General features: G+C 50.2%; 1 protein-coding gene across 2 annotated transcripts in view; it reads left to right on the forward strand.

Annotated features, from left to right (window-relative positions):
• The window catches only part of cdk5rap3 (CDK5 regulatory subunit associated protein 3), a 78,199-nt gene that overhangs the window by 41,917 nt on the left and 17,584 nt on the right, over positions 1–18,698 (forward strand). Inside the window, exons 8-11 of one of the 2 annotated variants that reach the window (XM_072249133.1) lie at positions 881–1,034; positions 6,536–6,604; positions 6,730–6,826; positions 11,307–11,392. In XM_072249133.1, coding sequence (XP_072105234.1) covers positions 881–1,034; positions 6,536–6,604; positions 6,730–6,826; positions 11,307–11,392 — 406 coding nt within the window. The remainder of the gene's footprint in view (positions 1–880; positions 1,035–6,535; positions 6,605–6,729; positions 6,827–11,306; positions 11,393–18,698) is intronic. The other variant, XM_072249134.1, reaches the window with a different exon arrangement.

Below are 18,698 nucleotides of genomic sequence, written 5' to 3' on the forward strand. Positions count from 1 at the left end.
CTGGACTCCAACCCACCCCTCAAAATGGGAAACATCTCCTGCCCCTCCTGTCCCACCTCACTGGGTTTGGCAGCTGAGCAATTATCGGAATCGGGTTTAACATCACTGGTATATGTAGTGCAAAGAGAGGGAGAAAAAAACTAGTGAGGTAGTGTTCATGGGTTCAATGTCCATTTAGGAATTGTATGGCAGAGGGGAAGGAGTTGTTCCTGAATCGTTGAGTGTGTGTCTTCAGGCTCCTGTACCTCCTCCCTGATGGCAGAGGGGAAGAAGCTGTTCCTGAATCGTTGAGTGTGTGTCTTCAGGCTCCTGTACCTCCTCCCTGATGGCAGAGGGGAAGAAGCTGTTCCTGAATCGTTGAGTGTGTGTCTTCAGGCTCCTGTACCTCCTCCCTGATGGCAGAGGGGAAGAAGCTGTTCCTGAATCGTTGAGTGTGTGTCTTCAGGCTCCTGATGGTAACAGGGAGAAGAGGGCATGTCCTGGGTGGTGGGGGATTTTTTGAGGCATCGCTCTTTGAAGATGTTCTTGATGCTGGGGAGGCCGGTGCCCGTGATGGAGGTGACTGAGTTCATAACTCTGCAGCTTATTTTTGATCCCGTGCAGTGACCCCCCCCCCATACCAGACGGTGATGCAGCCAATTAGAACGCTCGCCACCGTACGTCTGTAGAAATTTGCGAGTGTCTTTGGTGACGTACCAGATCTCCTCAAACTCCTGATGAAATACAGTCGCTGTGGTGCCCTCTTTGTAACTGCATGGATGTGTTGGCCCCAGGGTAGACCCTCAGAGATATCGACACCCAGGAACTTGTGGTTCCTCACCCTCTCCGTTTGTACTATGACAGATTAGCTCACAGTGACGTTGTGTGTTGTGGTTGACAGTGTCCCTGAGCCTTGTGTCCCACTGCTGAAGTACATTCACAACCGGGGAAACACGACCGTCTACGAATGGAGAACGGGACAGACACCGAAGGCTATCGAGCGGCCAGTCAGCAATGAGTGCGCGGAGGCACGGCCCACGGAGGACGCGGATACTGTGAGTGTAACCCTGACATGCGCTCCCTTTGCCTCTGGCTTTCTGAGCTCTTCCTTTGCAAATGACATGTGTGACCTTATCTGTGTTAATTGGTTTCTTCCAATGATCAATATTCACTTGATTAGGAACAGTTATTACCCTTCAACCATCAGGAAGGAGGTACAGGAGTCTCAGGACCCACACCACCTGGTTCAGGAACAGTTATTACCCCTCAACCCTCAGGAAGGAGGTACAGGAGCCTCAGGACCCACACTACCAGGTTCAGGAACAGTTATTACCCCTCAACCATCAGGAAGGAGGTACAGGGGCCTCAGGACCCACACCACCAGGTTCAGGAACAGTTATTACCCCTCAACCATCAGTAAGGAGGTACAGGAGCCTCAGGACCCACACCACCAGGTTCAGGAACAGTTACACCATATGCAATTAAATGATAGACTTTATGAATGTTAATCTGAAGATAGGGTTAGTAATGAAAATGAACAAAACAAAAAAAGGGCCCAGGTCAAAATCAAAGTTCCAGTTCGAGCTCACCCAGTAATCATCCTTTCACCATCGATCTCCTCTGAACATCGCCGACCTTCAGACCCTCAGATCCCAGTCCACTCCATTCAGTGGTCTACCAGATTTCTCCGCACACGTCTTCCCTCTTCATCTCTCCTCGACGAAAGGCCGCGAAAACAACAGCTTTCCAGATACATAAGACAAAACAACAATCCCCGATTGGCTAATAGTCCTGTTATCTCCAGCAATAACCTAAACATGGCTGCTACAGAGAAACCGTTACCTCAGCAGGGAACATTACAGAGAAGCCATTACATTAGCATTAGCAGTGAACATTAGATTCAATTAGATTATGAAGACACGCAGTCCTCTTTTATTGTCATTTAGTAATGCATGCATTAAGAAATGATACATTATTTCCTCCGGTGTGATATCACAAAATACAGGACAGACCAATACTGAAAAACCTGACAAAACCACATAATTATACAGGTAGTTACAAACAGTGTAACAGTACCATAACTTGATGAAGAAAGTCCGTGAGCACAGTAAAGTTCAAAGTTTCTCAAATGTCCCACGTCTCACACGGACGAGAGAAGGAAGAAAAACTCTCCCTGCCTTGCCGACCACAATCCGACTCTGAGTCATCCGAAAACTTCGAGCTCTGATCAGCTCTCCGACACCGAGTACTGAGCACCATCTCTGTCTGAACGATTCGACCCCAATCTCGGTCGCCAACAGCAGGCAAAGCCAGGGATTTTGAGGCCTTCCCTCCGAAAGATTTCCGACCACGCAGTAACAACAGCAGCGAACAAGCGTTTCAGAAATTTCTCCAGATGTTCCTTTGTGCTTTCACGTCCATTCTCCATCATATCAGAATTACAAAGAAGCCATTACATTAGCATTAGCAGTGAACATTACAAAGTAGCCATTACACACCCAACGCGCAAATACAAAAAAGAACAAATCGCGCAGATGGCAGGAGGTAAAGAAAACGAGTGAATTAGACACAGATTGTGAAACGTCAAACCAAAGAGTCCTTGAACCAGTCCAGGAATGTTCAGATCAGTTCAGTGCTGTCGTTTGTTGACTGTGGGCCACAGGGACAGTCTACCCCCACCCACTCCCATCGAAATCACACAACCTACTACACTGAGCACCGATCCCAAATGCCGACTGTGACTGAGTGCCCCAGAAGTACAGTTCTTCAAATATCTGTAAAAAACTGTAAATTACAGTAAAAAGTATACACACCTGTATATTAAAAAAAGTTTAAAAAGTAGTGCAAAAAGAGGGGAAAAAAAGCAGTGAGATAGTGTTCACGGGTTCAGTGTCCATTCAGAAATCTGACAGAGGGGAGAAGCTGTTCCTGAATCGTTGAGTGTGTGTCTTCAGGCTCCTGTACCTCCTCCCTGATGGCAGAGGGGAAGAAGCTGTTCCTGAATCATTGAGTGTGTGTCTTCAGGCTCCTGTACCTCCTCCCTGATGGCAGAGGGGAAGAAGCTGTTCCTGAATCGCTGAGTGTGTGTCTTCAGGCTCCTGTAACCCCTCCCTGATGGCAGAAGGGAAGAAGCTGTTCCTGAATCGTTGAGTGTGTGTCTTCAGGCTCCTGTAACCCCTCCCTGATGGCAGAGGGGAAGAAACTGTTCCTGAATCGTTGAGTGTGTGTCTTCAGGCTCCTGTACCTCCTCCCTGATGGCAGAGGGGAAGGAGCTGTTCCTGAATCGTTGAGTGTGTGTCTTCAGGCTGCTGTACCTCCTCCCTGATGGTAGCAATGAGAAGAGGGCACGTCCTGGGTGATGGGGGTCGCTACTGATGGATGTTGCCTTCCTGAGGCACTGCTCCTGGGAGATGTACGCAGCCTCCGGACCAGGATCCGGACCTGCTTCAGAGTCAAGGTGTGCATGCCGTATTCAGTCCTGATATTCGTCTCCCTGCAGCCGGCCGCAGAGCGAAGGAACGCAGCACAGTCCACGACAAACCGCATTGTATACCGCCCTGCTGATGGTACCAGTGAGCCGGGGAGGGGGGCGAGGCCTGGGTGATGACGACAGTTCTCAATGGTCGATCCCACCTTGCTGAGGGCATCGCCTTTGGATGCTGGGGAGGCGAGTCCCCATAGACAACGGAGCAGAATTAGGCCACTCGGCCCATCAGGTCTGCTTCGTTACTCCATCACGGCTGATATACTATCCCTCTCAACCCCACCCTCCTACCTTCTCCCTTTTGACGCCCTGACTAATCGAGAACCTCTCAGCCTCCACTTTAGATACACCCAATAACTTGGCCTCCACAGCCGACTGCGGCAATGAATTCCACAGATTTACCACCCTCTGGCTAAAGAAATTCCTCCTCATCCCTGTTCTAGATGTGTGCCCTTGTGTTCCAGTGCCCATGATGGAACTGGCTGAGTTTACAACAATGCAGCTTTTTCCAATCCTGTGCGATGGCCGTTCCATACCAGACACTGATCAGTGAGTCAGAATGCTCAGATATCTGGAGAAATGTGCTGGAGCCTTTGGTGACGTGCACTGGCCTATACTCACCGGATTTCAGAAAAAATGGGAGGGGGGAAATCTCATACAAACCTATTGAATATTGAAAGGCCGAGAGAGAAAGGTTGTGAACAGGATGTTTCCTATAGTGGGGGAGTCTAGGACCAGAGGGCACAGATAGAGTGGATGTGGAGAAGATGTTTCCTATAGTGGGGGAGTCTAGGACCAGAGGACACAGATAGAGTGGATGTGGAGAGGATGTTTCCTATAGTGGGGGAGTCTGGGACCAGAGGGCACAGATAGAGTGGATGTGGAGAGGATGTTTCCTATAGTGGGGGGAGTCTAGGACCAGAGGACACAGACAGAGTGGATGTGGAGAGGATGTTTCCTATAGTGGGGGAGTCTAGGACCAGAGGGCACAGATAGAGTGGATGTGGAGAGGATGTTTCCTGTAGTGGGGGAGTCTAGGACCAGAGGACACAGATAGAGTGGATCTGGAGAGGATGTTTCCTATAGTGGGGGAGTCTAGGACCAGAGGACACAGATAGAGTGGATGTGGAGAGGATGTTTCCTATAGTGGGGGAGTCTAGGACCAGAGGACACAGATGGAGAGGATGTTTCCTGCAGTGGGGGAGTCTATGACCAGAGGACACAGATAGAGTGGATGGGGAGAAGATGTTTCCTATAGTGGGGGAGTCTAGGACCAGAGGACACAGATGGACTGGATGTGGAGAGGACGTTTCCTATAGTGGGGGAGTCTGGGACCAGAGGGCACAGATAGAGTGGATGTGGAGAGGATGTTTCCTATAGTGGGGGAGTCTAGGACCAGAGAGCACGGATAGAGTGAATGGGGGAGAATATTTCCTATAAAGGGGTAGCCTAGGACCAGAGGACACAGAGTGGATGTGGAGAGGATGTTTCCTATCGTGGGGGAGTCTAGGACCAGAGGGCACAGATAGGGTGGATGTGGAGAGGATGTTTCCTATAGTGGGGGAGTCTAGGACCAGAGCGCACAGATAGAGTGGATGTGGAGAGGATGTTTCCTATAGTGGGCGAGACTAGGACCAGAGGGCACAGATAGAGTGGAATGGGGAGAACATTTCCTATAAAGGGGGAGCCGAGGACCAGAGGACACAGAGTGGATGTGGAGAGGATGTTTCCTACAGTGGGGGAGTCTAGGATCAGAGGGCACAGATAGAGTGGATGTGGAGAGGATGTTTCCTATAGTGGGGGGAGCCTAGGACCAGAGGACACAGATAGAGTGGATGTGGAGAGGATGTTTCCTATAGTGGGGGAGTCTAGGACCAGAGGACACAGATAGAGTGGATGTGGAGAGGATGTTTCCTATAGTGGGGGGAGTCTAGGACCAGAGGACACAGATAGAGTGGATATGGAGAGGATATTTCCTTTAGTGGGGGAGTCTAGGACCAGAGGACACAGATACAGTGGATGTGGAGAGGATGTTTCCTATAGTGGGGGAGTCTAGGACCAGAGGACACAGATAGAGTGGATGTGGAGAGGATGTTTCCTATAGTGGGGGAGTCTGGGATCAGAGGGCACAGATAGAGTGGATGTGGAGAAGATGTTTCCTATAGTGGGGGAGTCTAGGACCAGAGGGCACAGATAGAGTGGAATGGGGAGAACATTTCCTATAAAGGGGGAGCCGAGGACCAGAGGACACAGAGTGGATGTGGAGAGGATGTTTCCTACAGTGGGGGAGTCTAGGATCAGAGGGCACAGATAGAGTGGATGTGGAGAGGATGTTTCCTATAGTGGGGGGAGTCTAGGACCAGAGGACACAGATAGAGTGGATCTGGAGAGGATGTTTCCTATAGTGGGGGAGTCTAGGACCAGAGGACACAGATAGAGTGGATGTGGAGAGGATGTTTCCTATAGTGGGGGGAGTCTAGGACCAGAGGACACAGATAGAGTGGATGTGGAGAGGATGTTTCCTATAGTGGGGGAGTCTAGGACCAGAGGACACAGATAGAGTGGATGTGGAGAGGATGTTTCCTATAGTGGGGGAGTCTGGGATCAGAGGGCACAGATAGAGTGGATGTGGAGAAGATGTTTCCTATAGTGGGGGAGTCTAGGACCAGAGCGCACAGATAGAGTGGATGTGGAGAGGATGTTTCCTATAGTGGGCGAGACTAGGACCAGAGGGCACAGATAGAGTGGAATGGGGAGAACATTTCCTATAAAGGGGGAGCTTAGGACCAGAGGACACAGAGTGGATGTGGAGAGGATGTTTCCTACAGTGGGGGAGTCTAGGACCAGAGGACACAGATAGAGTGGATGTGGAGAGGATGTTTCCTACAGTGGGGGAACTTAGGACCAGAGGACACAGAGTGGATGTGGAGAGGATGTTTCCTATAGTGGGGGAGTCTAGGACCAGAGGTCACAGATAGAGTGGGTGTGGAGAGTATGTTTCCTATAATTGGGTAGTCTCGAATCCTTCGTAACTCCGCTGATATGTTGGGTGCGTTCTGCTCTCTGTTGCAGATTGACTGGGGGGAGAGCGCTGCGGCTGGCGGGATCGACTGGGGGATCTCGGTGGAGGAGAGCGTGGAGGTAGGTCGTGCATTTCTCCAGATCCGAGCGTCTTCCCCACTCGCTCACGGTTCCCCCATCCTGGTGTCTCTCTCTGCACGCTTTGATGTCTTTCTTTCCCCCCCCACCCCTTATATCTTTCCAAGCCGAACGGCCAGGAGAAGGGAGCAGATGTCATTGACTGTGGAGAGGACGCAAATGGTGCTGTTGAAATCAGCGTTGTGGAGCCTGGCAAAGAAGGTGGTGTGTTTCATTCCCATTACCGTTGTTAAAATCAAACTGTCAAGTATGTTAGAGTCATTAAAAAACAGTAATAAATAATTAGTTGGACTCACAGAAAAGTACAGCACAGAAACAGGCCTTTCGGCCCATCTCGTTCATACTGAACCATGTAAACTGCCTACTCCTATTAACCTTCACCCGGACCACATATCCCTCCCATCCAAACTTCTCTTAAACGTTGAAATCGAAATCGCGCCCACCACAGGCGCTGGCTGCTCGTTCCACCCTCTGAGCGAAGGCATTCCGTCCCCCCCTCCCCCGTGTTCCCCCATCGACATTTCACCTTTCACCATTAGTCCGCGACCTCCAGTTGCAGTCCCGCCCAACCTCAGTGGGGGAAAAATGCCTGCTTGCGTTCACCCTGTCTGGTACCCTGCGGCTAATGAGGATATTCGAACCTCTCAGCTCGGCAGATTTGCCTTTTCACAAGCAGGCTCACGCACAATGCTGGGGGAGCTCAGCAGACCAGGCAGCATCGACTGAAAAGAGTAGAATCAGCATTTCAGGCCGGGGCCCTCTGGCCGCACATATATCTTTTGCTGTTATAAGTTTTAACTTGTCTTGGGCCTCCGCTGGATAAAGCGGGGGGGGGGTGCGGTTGGGACAGTTCAGAAGGCGTATGGTTTGTTGGCCTTCATTAGTCTGGAGACTGAGTTCAAGAGCTGTGAGGTAATGTCGCAGGTCTGTAAAACCCTGGTTAGACCACGCTCAGAGTATTGTGTTCATTTCTGCTGACCTCATTACAGGAAGGATGTGGAAGCTTTAGAGGGCGCAGAGGAGATTTATCTGGATGCTGTCTGGATTAGAGAGGGTGCAGAGGAGATTTACCAGGATGCTGCCTGGATCTGACAGGGTGCGGAGGAGATTTACCAGGGTGCTGCCTGGATTAGAGAGGATGCAGAGGAGATTCACCAGGATGCTGCCTGGATTAGAGAGGGTGCAGAGGAGATTCACCAGGATGCTGCCTGGATTAGAGAGGGTGCAGAGGAGATTCACCAGAGTGCTGCCTGGATTAGAGAGGGTGCAGAGGAGATTTACCGGGATGCTGCCTGGATTAGAGAGGCTGCAGAGGAGATTTACCAGGATGCTGCCTGGATTTGACAGGGTGCGGAGGAGATTTACCAGGGTGCTGCCTGGATTAGAGAGGGTGCAGAGGAGATTTACCAGGATGCTGCCTGGATTAGAGAGGGTGCAGAGGAGATTCACCAGGATGCTGCCTGGATTAGAGAGGATGCAGAGGGAGATTCACCAGGATGTTGCCTGGATTAGAGAGGGTGCAGAGGAGATTTACCGGGATGCTGCCTGGATTAGAGAGGGTGCAGAGGAGATTCACCGGGATGCTGCCTGGATTAGAGAGGGTGCAGAGGTGATTCACCAGGATGCTGCCTGGATTAGAGAGGGTGCAGAGGTGATTTACCAGGATGCTGCCTGGATTAGAGAGGACGCAGAGGAGATTCACCAGGATGCTGTCTGGATTAGAGAGGGTGCAGAGGAGATTTACCAGGATGCTGTCTGGATTAGAGAGCATGTCTAATGAGGGACAGGTTGAGCGACTAAGTGCGTTTCTCTTTGGAGTGAAGGAGGGCGAGGGGTGACTTGATAGAGGTGTACAAGATGATAAGAGGCACAGATCGAGTGGACAGCCAGAGACTTTTGTTTCCTTGGGGTGGAAATGGTTAATAGAAGGGAGCATAATTTTACGGTGATTGGAGGAAAGTGTAGGGGATGTCAGATGTAGCTGTTTTAGACAGAGTGGTGGGTGTGTGGTGCCGAGACGCTTTGACTCGGTGTTCTATGACACACGGATGGCGAGCAAACGGAGGGTTTTGTCGGAGGGGAGGGTTGGATTGATCCTGGAGTAGGTTGAAAGGTCGGCATAACATCACGGGCCGAAGGGCCTGTACTGAGCGGTACTGTTCTCTGTTGGTCTGTGATTCCACACTTCCCCGTGCCGCGGTAACGTGGCGGTTTGCGCGGCGGTATTCCAGCTCGGGGGCGCCCCAAAGGTCGGGGGTCAGTCCCGGTGCCAGTCTGTGAGGAGTTCCTGTACTCTCCTCCCCCGGGAGCGCGAGACAGACAGACAGATAGATAATTAAATAGATGGATGGTTAAGATAGGTAGATAGAGAGAATTGATAATTAGATGGGTGGATACATAAGTATGTACATAGAAGATTAGATAGATGGATAGATAGAAAGATAGATTGATAATTCTATCAAGAGGATTCGAGTACAGGAGCAGGGAGGTACTACTGCAGTTGTACAAGGCCTTGGTGAGACCACACCTGGAGTATTGTGTGCAGTTTTGGTCCCCTAATCTGAGGAAAGACATCCTTGCCATAGAGGGAGTGCAAAGAAGGTTCACCAGATTGATTCCTGGGACGGCAGGACTTTCATATGATGAAAGACTGGATGAACTAGGCTTCTACTCGCTGGAATTTAGAAGACTGAGGGGGGGATCTTATTGAAATGTATAAAATCCTAAAGGGATTGCACAGGCTAGATGCAGGAAGATTGTTCCCGATATTGGGGAAGTCCAGAACGAGGGGTCACAGTTTGAGGATAAAGGGGAAGCCTTTTAGGACCGAGATTAGGAAAAACTTCTTCACACAGAGAGTGGTGAATCTGTGGAATTCTCTGCCACAGGAAACAGTTGAGGCCAGTTCATTGGCTATATTTAAGAGGGAGTTAGATATGGCCCTTGTGGCTAAAGGGATCAGGGGGTATGGAGGGAAGGCCGGTACAGGGTTCTGAGTTGGATGATCAGCCATGATCATACTGAATGGCGCTGCAGGCTCGAAGGGCCGAATGGCCTACTCCTGCACCTATTTTCTATGTTTCTATTCCTTACAACAGAATAGGAAGCAGCACAGCAATGTTGCAGTTCACGTAAACGCCCTACAGTATCGATGATCTGGGTTTTTACGCTCCCTCCCCATAGGTAGGTGAATGGAATATGTCCGGTTTCCTCCCACTGGCCAGCGGGTTAATCTTTTCTTTTAAATTAAGTGCAATCGTGAATAATAGCCAGATCAGAAATGCTGATCAAGTCAACTAGTTCCCAGAGAGAACTCTTTGATAGGGCCAGTCAGGTGGTTCACTGCTGCTCAGTGATAGGACACACAAAAAAAAATCATATGTACAATTAAGACAGGGGGTTAATTGGGCGGCCGGAAGGGCCTGAATAAATGAAAGGTAAGGTGATTTCATCCTGCCGGCTCACAGAACAATCACGTCTCCTTCCCTGCCGCTCTGCATCTTTCGCAGTGGGACAGATTTGAAGGGCGAGGTGGCAGGTCCTGGTGATGAAGCCGCACATTCACTGTCTGGCCACTAGGTGGCAGTGCCGACCGTCGGATCGGATTACAGCAACACACATCAAAGTTGCTGGTGAACGCAGCAGGCCAGGCAGCATCTCTAGGAAGAGGTACAGTCGACGTTTCAGGCCGAGACCCTTCGTCAGGATCGGATTACAACTAGTTTTGACATGGTGTGCAGCTGAGAGACCCTCAGACCCCAATCTCCTGCCCTCTGCCCGGTTCACCCAGTGTACTCTGCTCACTGACGTGACTCCCATAAAAACTCTCCCCGCGGGCAACACCAAGCAAGGATTGTTGTTTAAGTATTATCATAATAATGACATTATGATGCTCTTTTGTGCAGACCAATTCACAGGCTCAAACACATTAAAGGTCCGGCTGCTCTTGTAATCGAGGACAGGCAGGAATTTAGCATAAGCTGTAGGGGCAGAATTAGGCCATTCAGCCCATCGATTCTGCTCTGCCATTCTGATTCATTATCCCTCTCAACCCTGTTCTCCTGCCTTCTCCCGGTAACCTTTGACGCCCTGACTAATCAAAAACCTGTCAACCTCTGCTTTCCATATACCCAATGACAAGGCCTTCACAGCAGTCTGTGTCAGTGGATTCTACAGATTCAGCACCCTCTGGCTGAAGAAATTCCTTCTCATCTCTCTTCTAAAGAGACGTCCTAGTATTCTGAGGCTGTGCCCTCTGGTCCTGGACTCCCCCACTATACGAAACATCCTCTCCACATCCACTCTGTCGGTGCCCTCTGGTCCTAGACTCCCCCACTACAGGAAACATCCTCTCCACATCCACTCTATCTGTGTCCTCTGGTCCTAGACTCCCCCACTATAGGAAACATCCTCTCCACATCCACTCTATCTGTGTCCTCTGGTCCTAGATTCCCCCACTATAGGAAACATGCTCTCCTCATCCACTCTGCGTAGGAACACGAGCTTTAAATTACTTCGGAGTGATAAGATTACTCCCATCTCAGTACTGAAATATCAAACTTATAAATAAAGGCCGAAGTAATTGCACTCAGACGAATTACAAGTGATACCCAAGCTTCTCCTTGATTGTTCTAAAACCACCGCAGGCCTCTCAGTCAGATGATGCTCTGCTTTCTGCTTCCAGATGATGGAGTGGCAAGAGGGAACGATGCGCTGTCCATCCTGGAAAACACGGAAACCAGGAACCAGTTTGTTAATGAGCTCATGGAGGTAACTTCCCATGTTCCGTATTCTACTTCTCCCGAACGTCGCGTGTACCTTCCCCACCGCCGGCTCGACCTGCAAATTAACCGTCAGGCAATCCTGCACCAGGCCTCCCAAATCCCCTTGCACCTCCGGTTTCTGAATTCATGTCCCCTGTTTAGAATATAATGGCAATGAACTCCACAGATTCACCACTCTCTGGCTAAAGAAATTCCCCCTCATCTCTGTTCTAAAGGGAAGCCCTTCCATTCTGAGGCTGTGCCCTCTGGTCCCAGACTCCCCCAATGTAGGAAACATCGTCTCCACATCCACTCTATCTGTGTTATCTGGTCCTAGACTCCCCCCACTATAGGAAACATCCTCTCCACCTGCACTCTATCTGTGTCCTCTGGTCCTAGACTCCCCCACTATAGGACACATCCTCTCCACACCCACTCTATCTGTGCCCTCTGGTCCTAGACTCCCTCCACCATAGGAAACATCCTCTCCACGTCCACTATATCTGTGTCCTCTGGTCCTAGACTCCCCCACTATAGGAAACACCCTCTCCACATCCACCCTATCTGTGTCCTCTGGTCCTAGACTCCCCCACTATAGGAAACACCCTCTCCACATCCACTCTATCTGTGCCCTCTGGTCTTAGACTCCCCCACTATAGGAAACATCCTTTCCACATCCACTCTATCTGTGTCCTCTGGTCCTAGACTCCCCCACTATAGGAATCATCCTCTCCACATCCACTCCATCTGTGTCCTCTGGTCCTCAACTCCCCCCACTATAGGAAACATCCTCTCCACATCCACTCTATCTGTGCCCTCTGGTCCCAGACTCCCCCACTATAGGAAACATCCTCTCCACATCCACTCCATCTGTGTCCTCTGGTCCTCAACTCCCCCCACTATAGGAAACATCCTCTCCACATCCACTGTATCTGTGTCCTCTGGTCCTAGACTCCCCCACTATAGGAAACATCCTCTCCACATCCACTGTATCTGTGTCCTCTGGTCCTAGACTCCCCCACCATAGGAAACATCCTCTCCACATCCACTGTATCTATGTCCTCGGGTCCTAGACTCCCCCCACTATAGGAAACATCCTCTCCACATGCACTCTATCTGTGTCCTCTGGTCCTAGACTCCCCCCACTATAGGAAACATCCTCTCCACACCCACTATATCTGTGTCCTCTGGTCCTAGACTCCCCCACTATAGGAAACATCCTCTCCACATCCACTCTATCTAGGCCTTTCAATATTTAATAGGTTTCAATGAGATCTTCCCCCTTCATTCTTCTAACCTCCAGTGAGTACAGGCCCAGAGCCATCAAATGCTCCTCATATGTTAACCCTTTCATTCCTGGGTTGATTCTCGTGAACCATCTCTGGATGGGTCCTCTCCAACGCCAACATGTCCTCTCTCAGGTAAGGGGCCCAAAACTGCTCACAATACAAGTCAGGCCTGACCAGTGCCTTATGAAGCTTCAGCATTTTATCCTTGATCTTGTATTCTAGTCCTCTCGAAATGAATTTGACTTCCTCCCCATGGACTCAATCTGCAAGTTGACCCTCAGGGAATCCTACACGAGGACTCCCAAGTCCCTTCCCACCTCTGATTTCTGAACTAGAAAATAGTCTACGTCTTTATTCCATCTACAAAAGGTGCATGACCATGCATCTCCCGACAACTGCAGTCCACCTGCCACTTCTTCGCTCATTCCCCTCATTCGGCCGCCCTTCTGCAGACAAGTCTGCTTCCTCAGCACTACCTGCCCCTCCACCCACCTTCGTATCGTCCACAAAGCCGTCCTCCAAGCTCTGACCCCCGGCCGGTGGTGTTGCGTTCTGCTTCCGCGCTGGGGACTTGCATCGTTTTACCGACAGATTCCCCTCGCCTTCCGGTGGGAGGACCTGCAAATTACCTTTGCGTCGCAGCCCAGTCAGTCAGATGTCTCACCAGGGCACTGCGGACCGACGTTCCCTCTGAGGCGCACGCACGCGCACTCCTCTTTTGCCACTAATGCACAAGGAATTTGCGCGGTGAGGATCGGCTTTTGGACCCAGGGGAGCCGGGGAGCTCAGGAACCACTGTTGAGTCAGGAGGGAGCTGGCGTACATATAGATCAGCGGAGAGCGAAATAAACAACGGTTTGGGAATATCGATCCGTTAACGCATTCGTGGCGCCCGTCAACGGAACAGATACGCTGCGGGTGGCGGTTGTTGAGCTCCCCCGGGTCCTAAGGTCCACCCACGTGACGCAGGTTCTCTGTGCGCTGGTGACAAAAGATGTGCGCGGGGCGGGCACCTTGCAGGGGACATGGCTGGTGTTACGCTTGTCCCACTGCTGCTTCAAGGGACTCAGTCTCGGGTTTCCTGAGCAGCATCTTCCAAGTCTGTTACGCCATTGGGAACGGGCCCTTTAACAAGATCACAACCCCGTCAGTAAGATCGCGGCCCCTCATCCACTTTCCCCTCCTACACCCCAAAATTCCAAAAGTTGCTGAACCAGAGAAGAAATCCTTCCTCATCTCAAGTCTTGTGTGGCCCCCTCCCTGTCTGATCCTGAGACACGGCACGTAGCAATGATGTCATATGACATGGCACATAATGATGATTATGTCGCACTACATAGCGATGATGTCATACGACACGGCCCATAGTAATGATGTCATACGACACGGCACATAGCGATGATGGCGTACATTGAAACACAGAGCGGGAAAGTCCCCTAGTTTGCATTTAACAACCAACACAACCTAAAGATGGTGCTGGGAGGCCGGGCCTGCAGCCTCCATAGGACTGGCGACACTTTTGCACTCCAAAGACAATGGGGGTGGATTGGTCACAGAGGTGCAATTGGACAGCGCGGGCTCGTAGGCCGTGCCTGTAAATAAACAGAGCAACCCGAGGTGGTGCCGGGCGGGGTTTAGGCCACACACCCCAGCTCCTCCATCGCAATCCCACAGTGTTCAGCAGAACAAGCTCCTTTCCTCTTTCAGACTCGCCGCACAGATAAAACGGGCCTCTGGGCCCCAGGACAGGCCAGGCCGGGCCAAGCCCCCAGCTCCAGGACGGGCCGGGGTAGGCCGGGCTTCCAGCCCCACAACAGGCCGGGCCGGGCCTCCCCTCCAGCCCCCAGGGCAGGCCGGGCCTCCAACCTCCATTGGACCAACAACCCTTACCACTCCAAAGAGGCCCGGGTTAGTAGGTTAATGGGTCACACGAGTGTAGCTGGGCAGTGTGGCTTGTAGGCCAGAAGGGCCTGTTACCATGCAGTATCACTAAATAATTTTTGTTTGAACTACCCAAGGATGTGTTGGGGAAAGGGCCGCACGTGTGGCCTCACATTCACTCTGGCGCCAACGGGGCAATCCCACACTGCTGAGCACAAACGACACCAGGGGGACAACTAAATAACAGGACACGACAACAACCATAAAACCAAGCCCCTGCCCCGCCCGCCCACCCTACTCACACAGACAGGCCCTCTACTCCAGGCCTCTGGTCCATGACACTGGACTTTCGGATTTGAGCCTGCCAGTTTGGACTTCACTGATCACGAGGCTTGACCTTTGGGCCTAGGCCTCCCCGCCCCCTCCTCAGAAAGAGGGACATGAGGGAACACCACGTCCTCCTAGTTACAAGCCCATCCTGAGTTGGGAAGTATCCTGCTGCTCTTTCTCCCTTCCCGGGTCAGAATCCCGGAGCTAGGCCGTCTACCAGCGCCACAAAGGCGACTTGGTGGAACAGCTCCAGTCACAGAGGTGGCTGGCCACTCTTGTGCTCTGAACGAAGTCACCGGAGAGACACTGAAACTAGTGGACTAGAAGTGTTTTACTCAGCTTAAACGAGCCAGAGGGACCATATTGAGACAGTCTTGGAAGAAGAGGCCTGCTCGGCCTGCTAAAAATTAAAGGTAACAGCAGGAGGATTCTATAGCAAAAAAAACCTACAGTGCTTCCTTTGAATTATACATAGCTGTCACACACCTCCATCCTCACACCCACATTCCAGTCACCCAAAATGAATGTTAATTCCCTCTGACGCTGAGCATCTGCAGACATCTCAGCGCCGGGAAGATCATTGTTCGGAGCTGCATTTTAAATTCGGCCTACAATCCATGTTCAGGTCAGGAGACTGGCTGCTGTTAAAATTAGTATTTGCTATACACCGTAACTCCAGGATGCGCCCTGACAGCCACTGACTTTCAAAAGGCGAGGAGCTTAAATGCTGGTCTTAATGGCAATGCACATACTGGTGTTCGTTTATGGCTGCTACGCGTACCGTGGGACGGTGATAAACTTCATTTTGTACGCCGTCCGTACAACAACAGCACGTCGCGGTTATACAAGGCGGCACAGTAGTGTAGCAGATAGCGTAACGTCCTGACAGCGCCCGCAGCCTGGGTTCAAATCCCGCGACTGGACGTTCCGCCCGTGACCGTGTGGGTTTTAAAGTTCAAAGTAAATTTATGATCAAGGTGTACAAATTTCTTGGCATATGTCGGGAAATTTGTTGACTTTGCAACATCGGTGGATAATAATAGACAGAAAAAATTGTGAATTACTGTTTAAAAAAATATATATATACAGTGGCATGCAAAAGTTTGGGCACCCCTGGTCAAAATTTCTGTAACTGTGAATAGTTAAGTGAGTATAAGATACACTGATCTCCAAAAGTCATAAAGTTAAAGATGAAACATTCTTTTCAACATTTTAAGCAAGATTGGTGTATTTTTTTTTTGTTTTGTGCAATTTTAGTGTGGAAAAAAGGAGAGGAGCACCATGCAAAAGTTTGGGCATCCCAAGAGATTTGAGCTCTCAGATAACTTTTACCAAGGTCTCAGACCTTAAATTAGCTTGTTAGGGCTATGGCTTGTTCACAGTCATCGTTAGGAAAGGCCAGGTGATGCAAATTTCAAAGCTTTATAAATACCCTAACTCCTCAAACCTGGTCCCAACAATCGGTAGCCATGGGCTCCTCTCTAAGCAGCTGCCTAGAACTCTGAAAATTAAAATAAATGATGCCCACAAAAGCAGGAGAAGGCTATAAGAAGATAGCAAAGTGTTTTCAGGTAGCCATTTCCTCAGTTCGTAATGTAATTAAGAAATCGCAGTTAACAGGAACGGTGGAGGTCAGGTTGAGGTCTGGAAGACCAAGGAAACGTTCCGAGAGAACTGCTCGTAGGATTGCTAGAAAGGCAAATCAAAACCCCCGTTTGACTGCAAAAGACCTTCAGGAAGATTTAGCAGACTCTGGAGTGGTGGTGCACTGTTCTGCTGTGCAGTGACACCTGCACAAATATGACCTTCGTGGAAGAGTCACCAGAAGAAAACCTTTCCTGCGTCCTCACCACTAAATTCAGCGTCAGAAGTTTGCAAAGGAACATCTAAACAAGCCTGATGCATTTTGGAAACAAGTCCTGTGGACTGATGAAGTTGAAATAGAACTTTTTGGCCGCAATGAGCAAAGTATGTTTGGAGAAAAAAAAGGCTGCAGAATTTCATGAAAAGAACACCTCTCCAACTGTTAAGCACGGGGGTGGGTCGATCATGCTTTGGGCTTGTGTTGCAGCCAGTGGCACGGGGAACATTTCACTGTTAGAGGGAAGAATGAATTCAATTAAATACTAGCAAATTCTGGAAGCAAACATCACACCGTCTGTAAAAAAGCTGAAGATGAAAAGAGGATGGCTTCTACAACAGGATAATGATCCTAAACACACCTCAAAATCCACAATGGACTACCTCAAGAGGTGCAAGCTGAAGGTTTTGCCATGGCCCTCACAGTCCCCTGACCTAAACATCATCAAAAATCTGTGGATAGACCTCAAAAGAGCAGTGCATGCAAGATGGCCCAAGAAACTCACAGAACTAGAATTCTTTTGCAAGGAAGAATGGGTGAAAATCCCGCAAGCAAGAATTGAAAGACTCTTAGCTGGCTGCAGAAAGCGTTTACAAGCTGTGATACTTGCCAAAGGGGGTGTTACTAAGTACTGACCGTGCAGGGTGCCCAGACTTCTGCTTCAGGCCCTTTTCCTTTTTTGTTATTTTGAAACTGTAAAAGATGGAAATAAAAAAAGTAATCTTGCTGAAAATATTTTCATCTTTAACTTTATGCCTTTTGGAAATCAGGACGTCTTTTACTTGTTTAGCTATTCACAGTAATAGAAATTTTGACCGGGGTGCCCAAACTTTTGCATATGTGTGTGTGTGTGTGCGTGCGTGCGCACGCATATATAAAATAGTTAAATTAAATAGTGCAAATGGTGGTGTGGATCCTGAGGCTCCTGTACCTCCTTCCTGATGGTTGGGGGGTAATAATTGTTCCTGAACCTGGTAGTGTCGGTCCTGAGGCTCCTGTACCTCCTTCCTGATGGTTGAGGGGTAATAACTGTTCCTGAACCTGGTGGTGTGGGTCCTGAGGCTCCTGTACCTCCTTCCTGATGGTTGAGGGGTAATAACTGTTCCTGAACCTGGTGGTGTGGGTCCTGAGGCTCCTGTACCTCCTTCCTGATGGTTGAGGGGTAATAACTGTTCCTGAACCTGGTGATGTGGGACCTGAGGCTCCTGTACCTCCTTCCTGATGGTTGAGGGGTAATAACTGTTCCTGAACCTGGTGGTGTGGGTCCTGAGGCTCCTGTACCTCCTTCCTGATGGTTGAAGGGTAATAACTGTTCCTGAACCTGGTGGTGTGGGTCCTGAGGCTCCTGTACCTCCTTCCTGATGGTTGGGAGGTAATAACTGTTCCTGAACCTGGTGGTGTGGGACCTGAGGCTCCTGTACCTCCTTCCTGATGGTTGGCGGGTAATAACTGTTCCTGAACCTGGTGGTGTGGGTCCTGAGGCTCCTGTATCTCCTTCCTGATGGTTGGGAGGTAATAACTGTTCCTGAACCTGGTGGTGTGGGTCCTGAGGCTCCTGTACCTCCTTCCTGATGGTTGGGAGGTAATAACTGTTCCTGAACCTGGTGGTGTGGGTCCTGAGGCTCCTGTACCTCCTTCCTGATGGTTGAGCGGTAATAACTGTTCCTGAACCTGGTGGTGTGGGACCTGAGGCTCCTGTACCTCCTTCCTGATGGTTGAGGGGTAATAACTGTTCCTGAACGTGGTGGTGTGGGTCCTGAGGTTCCTGTACCTCCTTCCTGATGGTTGAGGGGGTAATAACTGTTCCTGAACCTGGTGGTGTGGGTCCTGAGGCTCCTGTACCTCCTTCCTGATGGTTGAGGGGTAATAGCTATTCCTGAACCTGGTGGTGTGGGTCCTGAGGCTCCTGTTCCTCCTTCCTGACGGTTGAGGGATAATAACTGTTCCTGAAC

The sequence above is a fragment of the Mobula birostris genome, chromosome X (genome assembly GCF_030028105.1).
Source record: "Mobula birostris isolate sMobBir1 chromosome X, sMobBir1.hap1, whole genome shotgun sequence".
Classification (NCBI taxonomy): Eukaryota; Metazoa; Chordata; class Chondrichthyes; order Myliobatiformes; family Myliobatidae; genus Mobula; species Mobula birostris.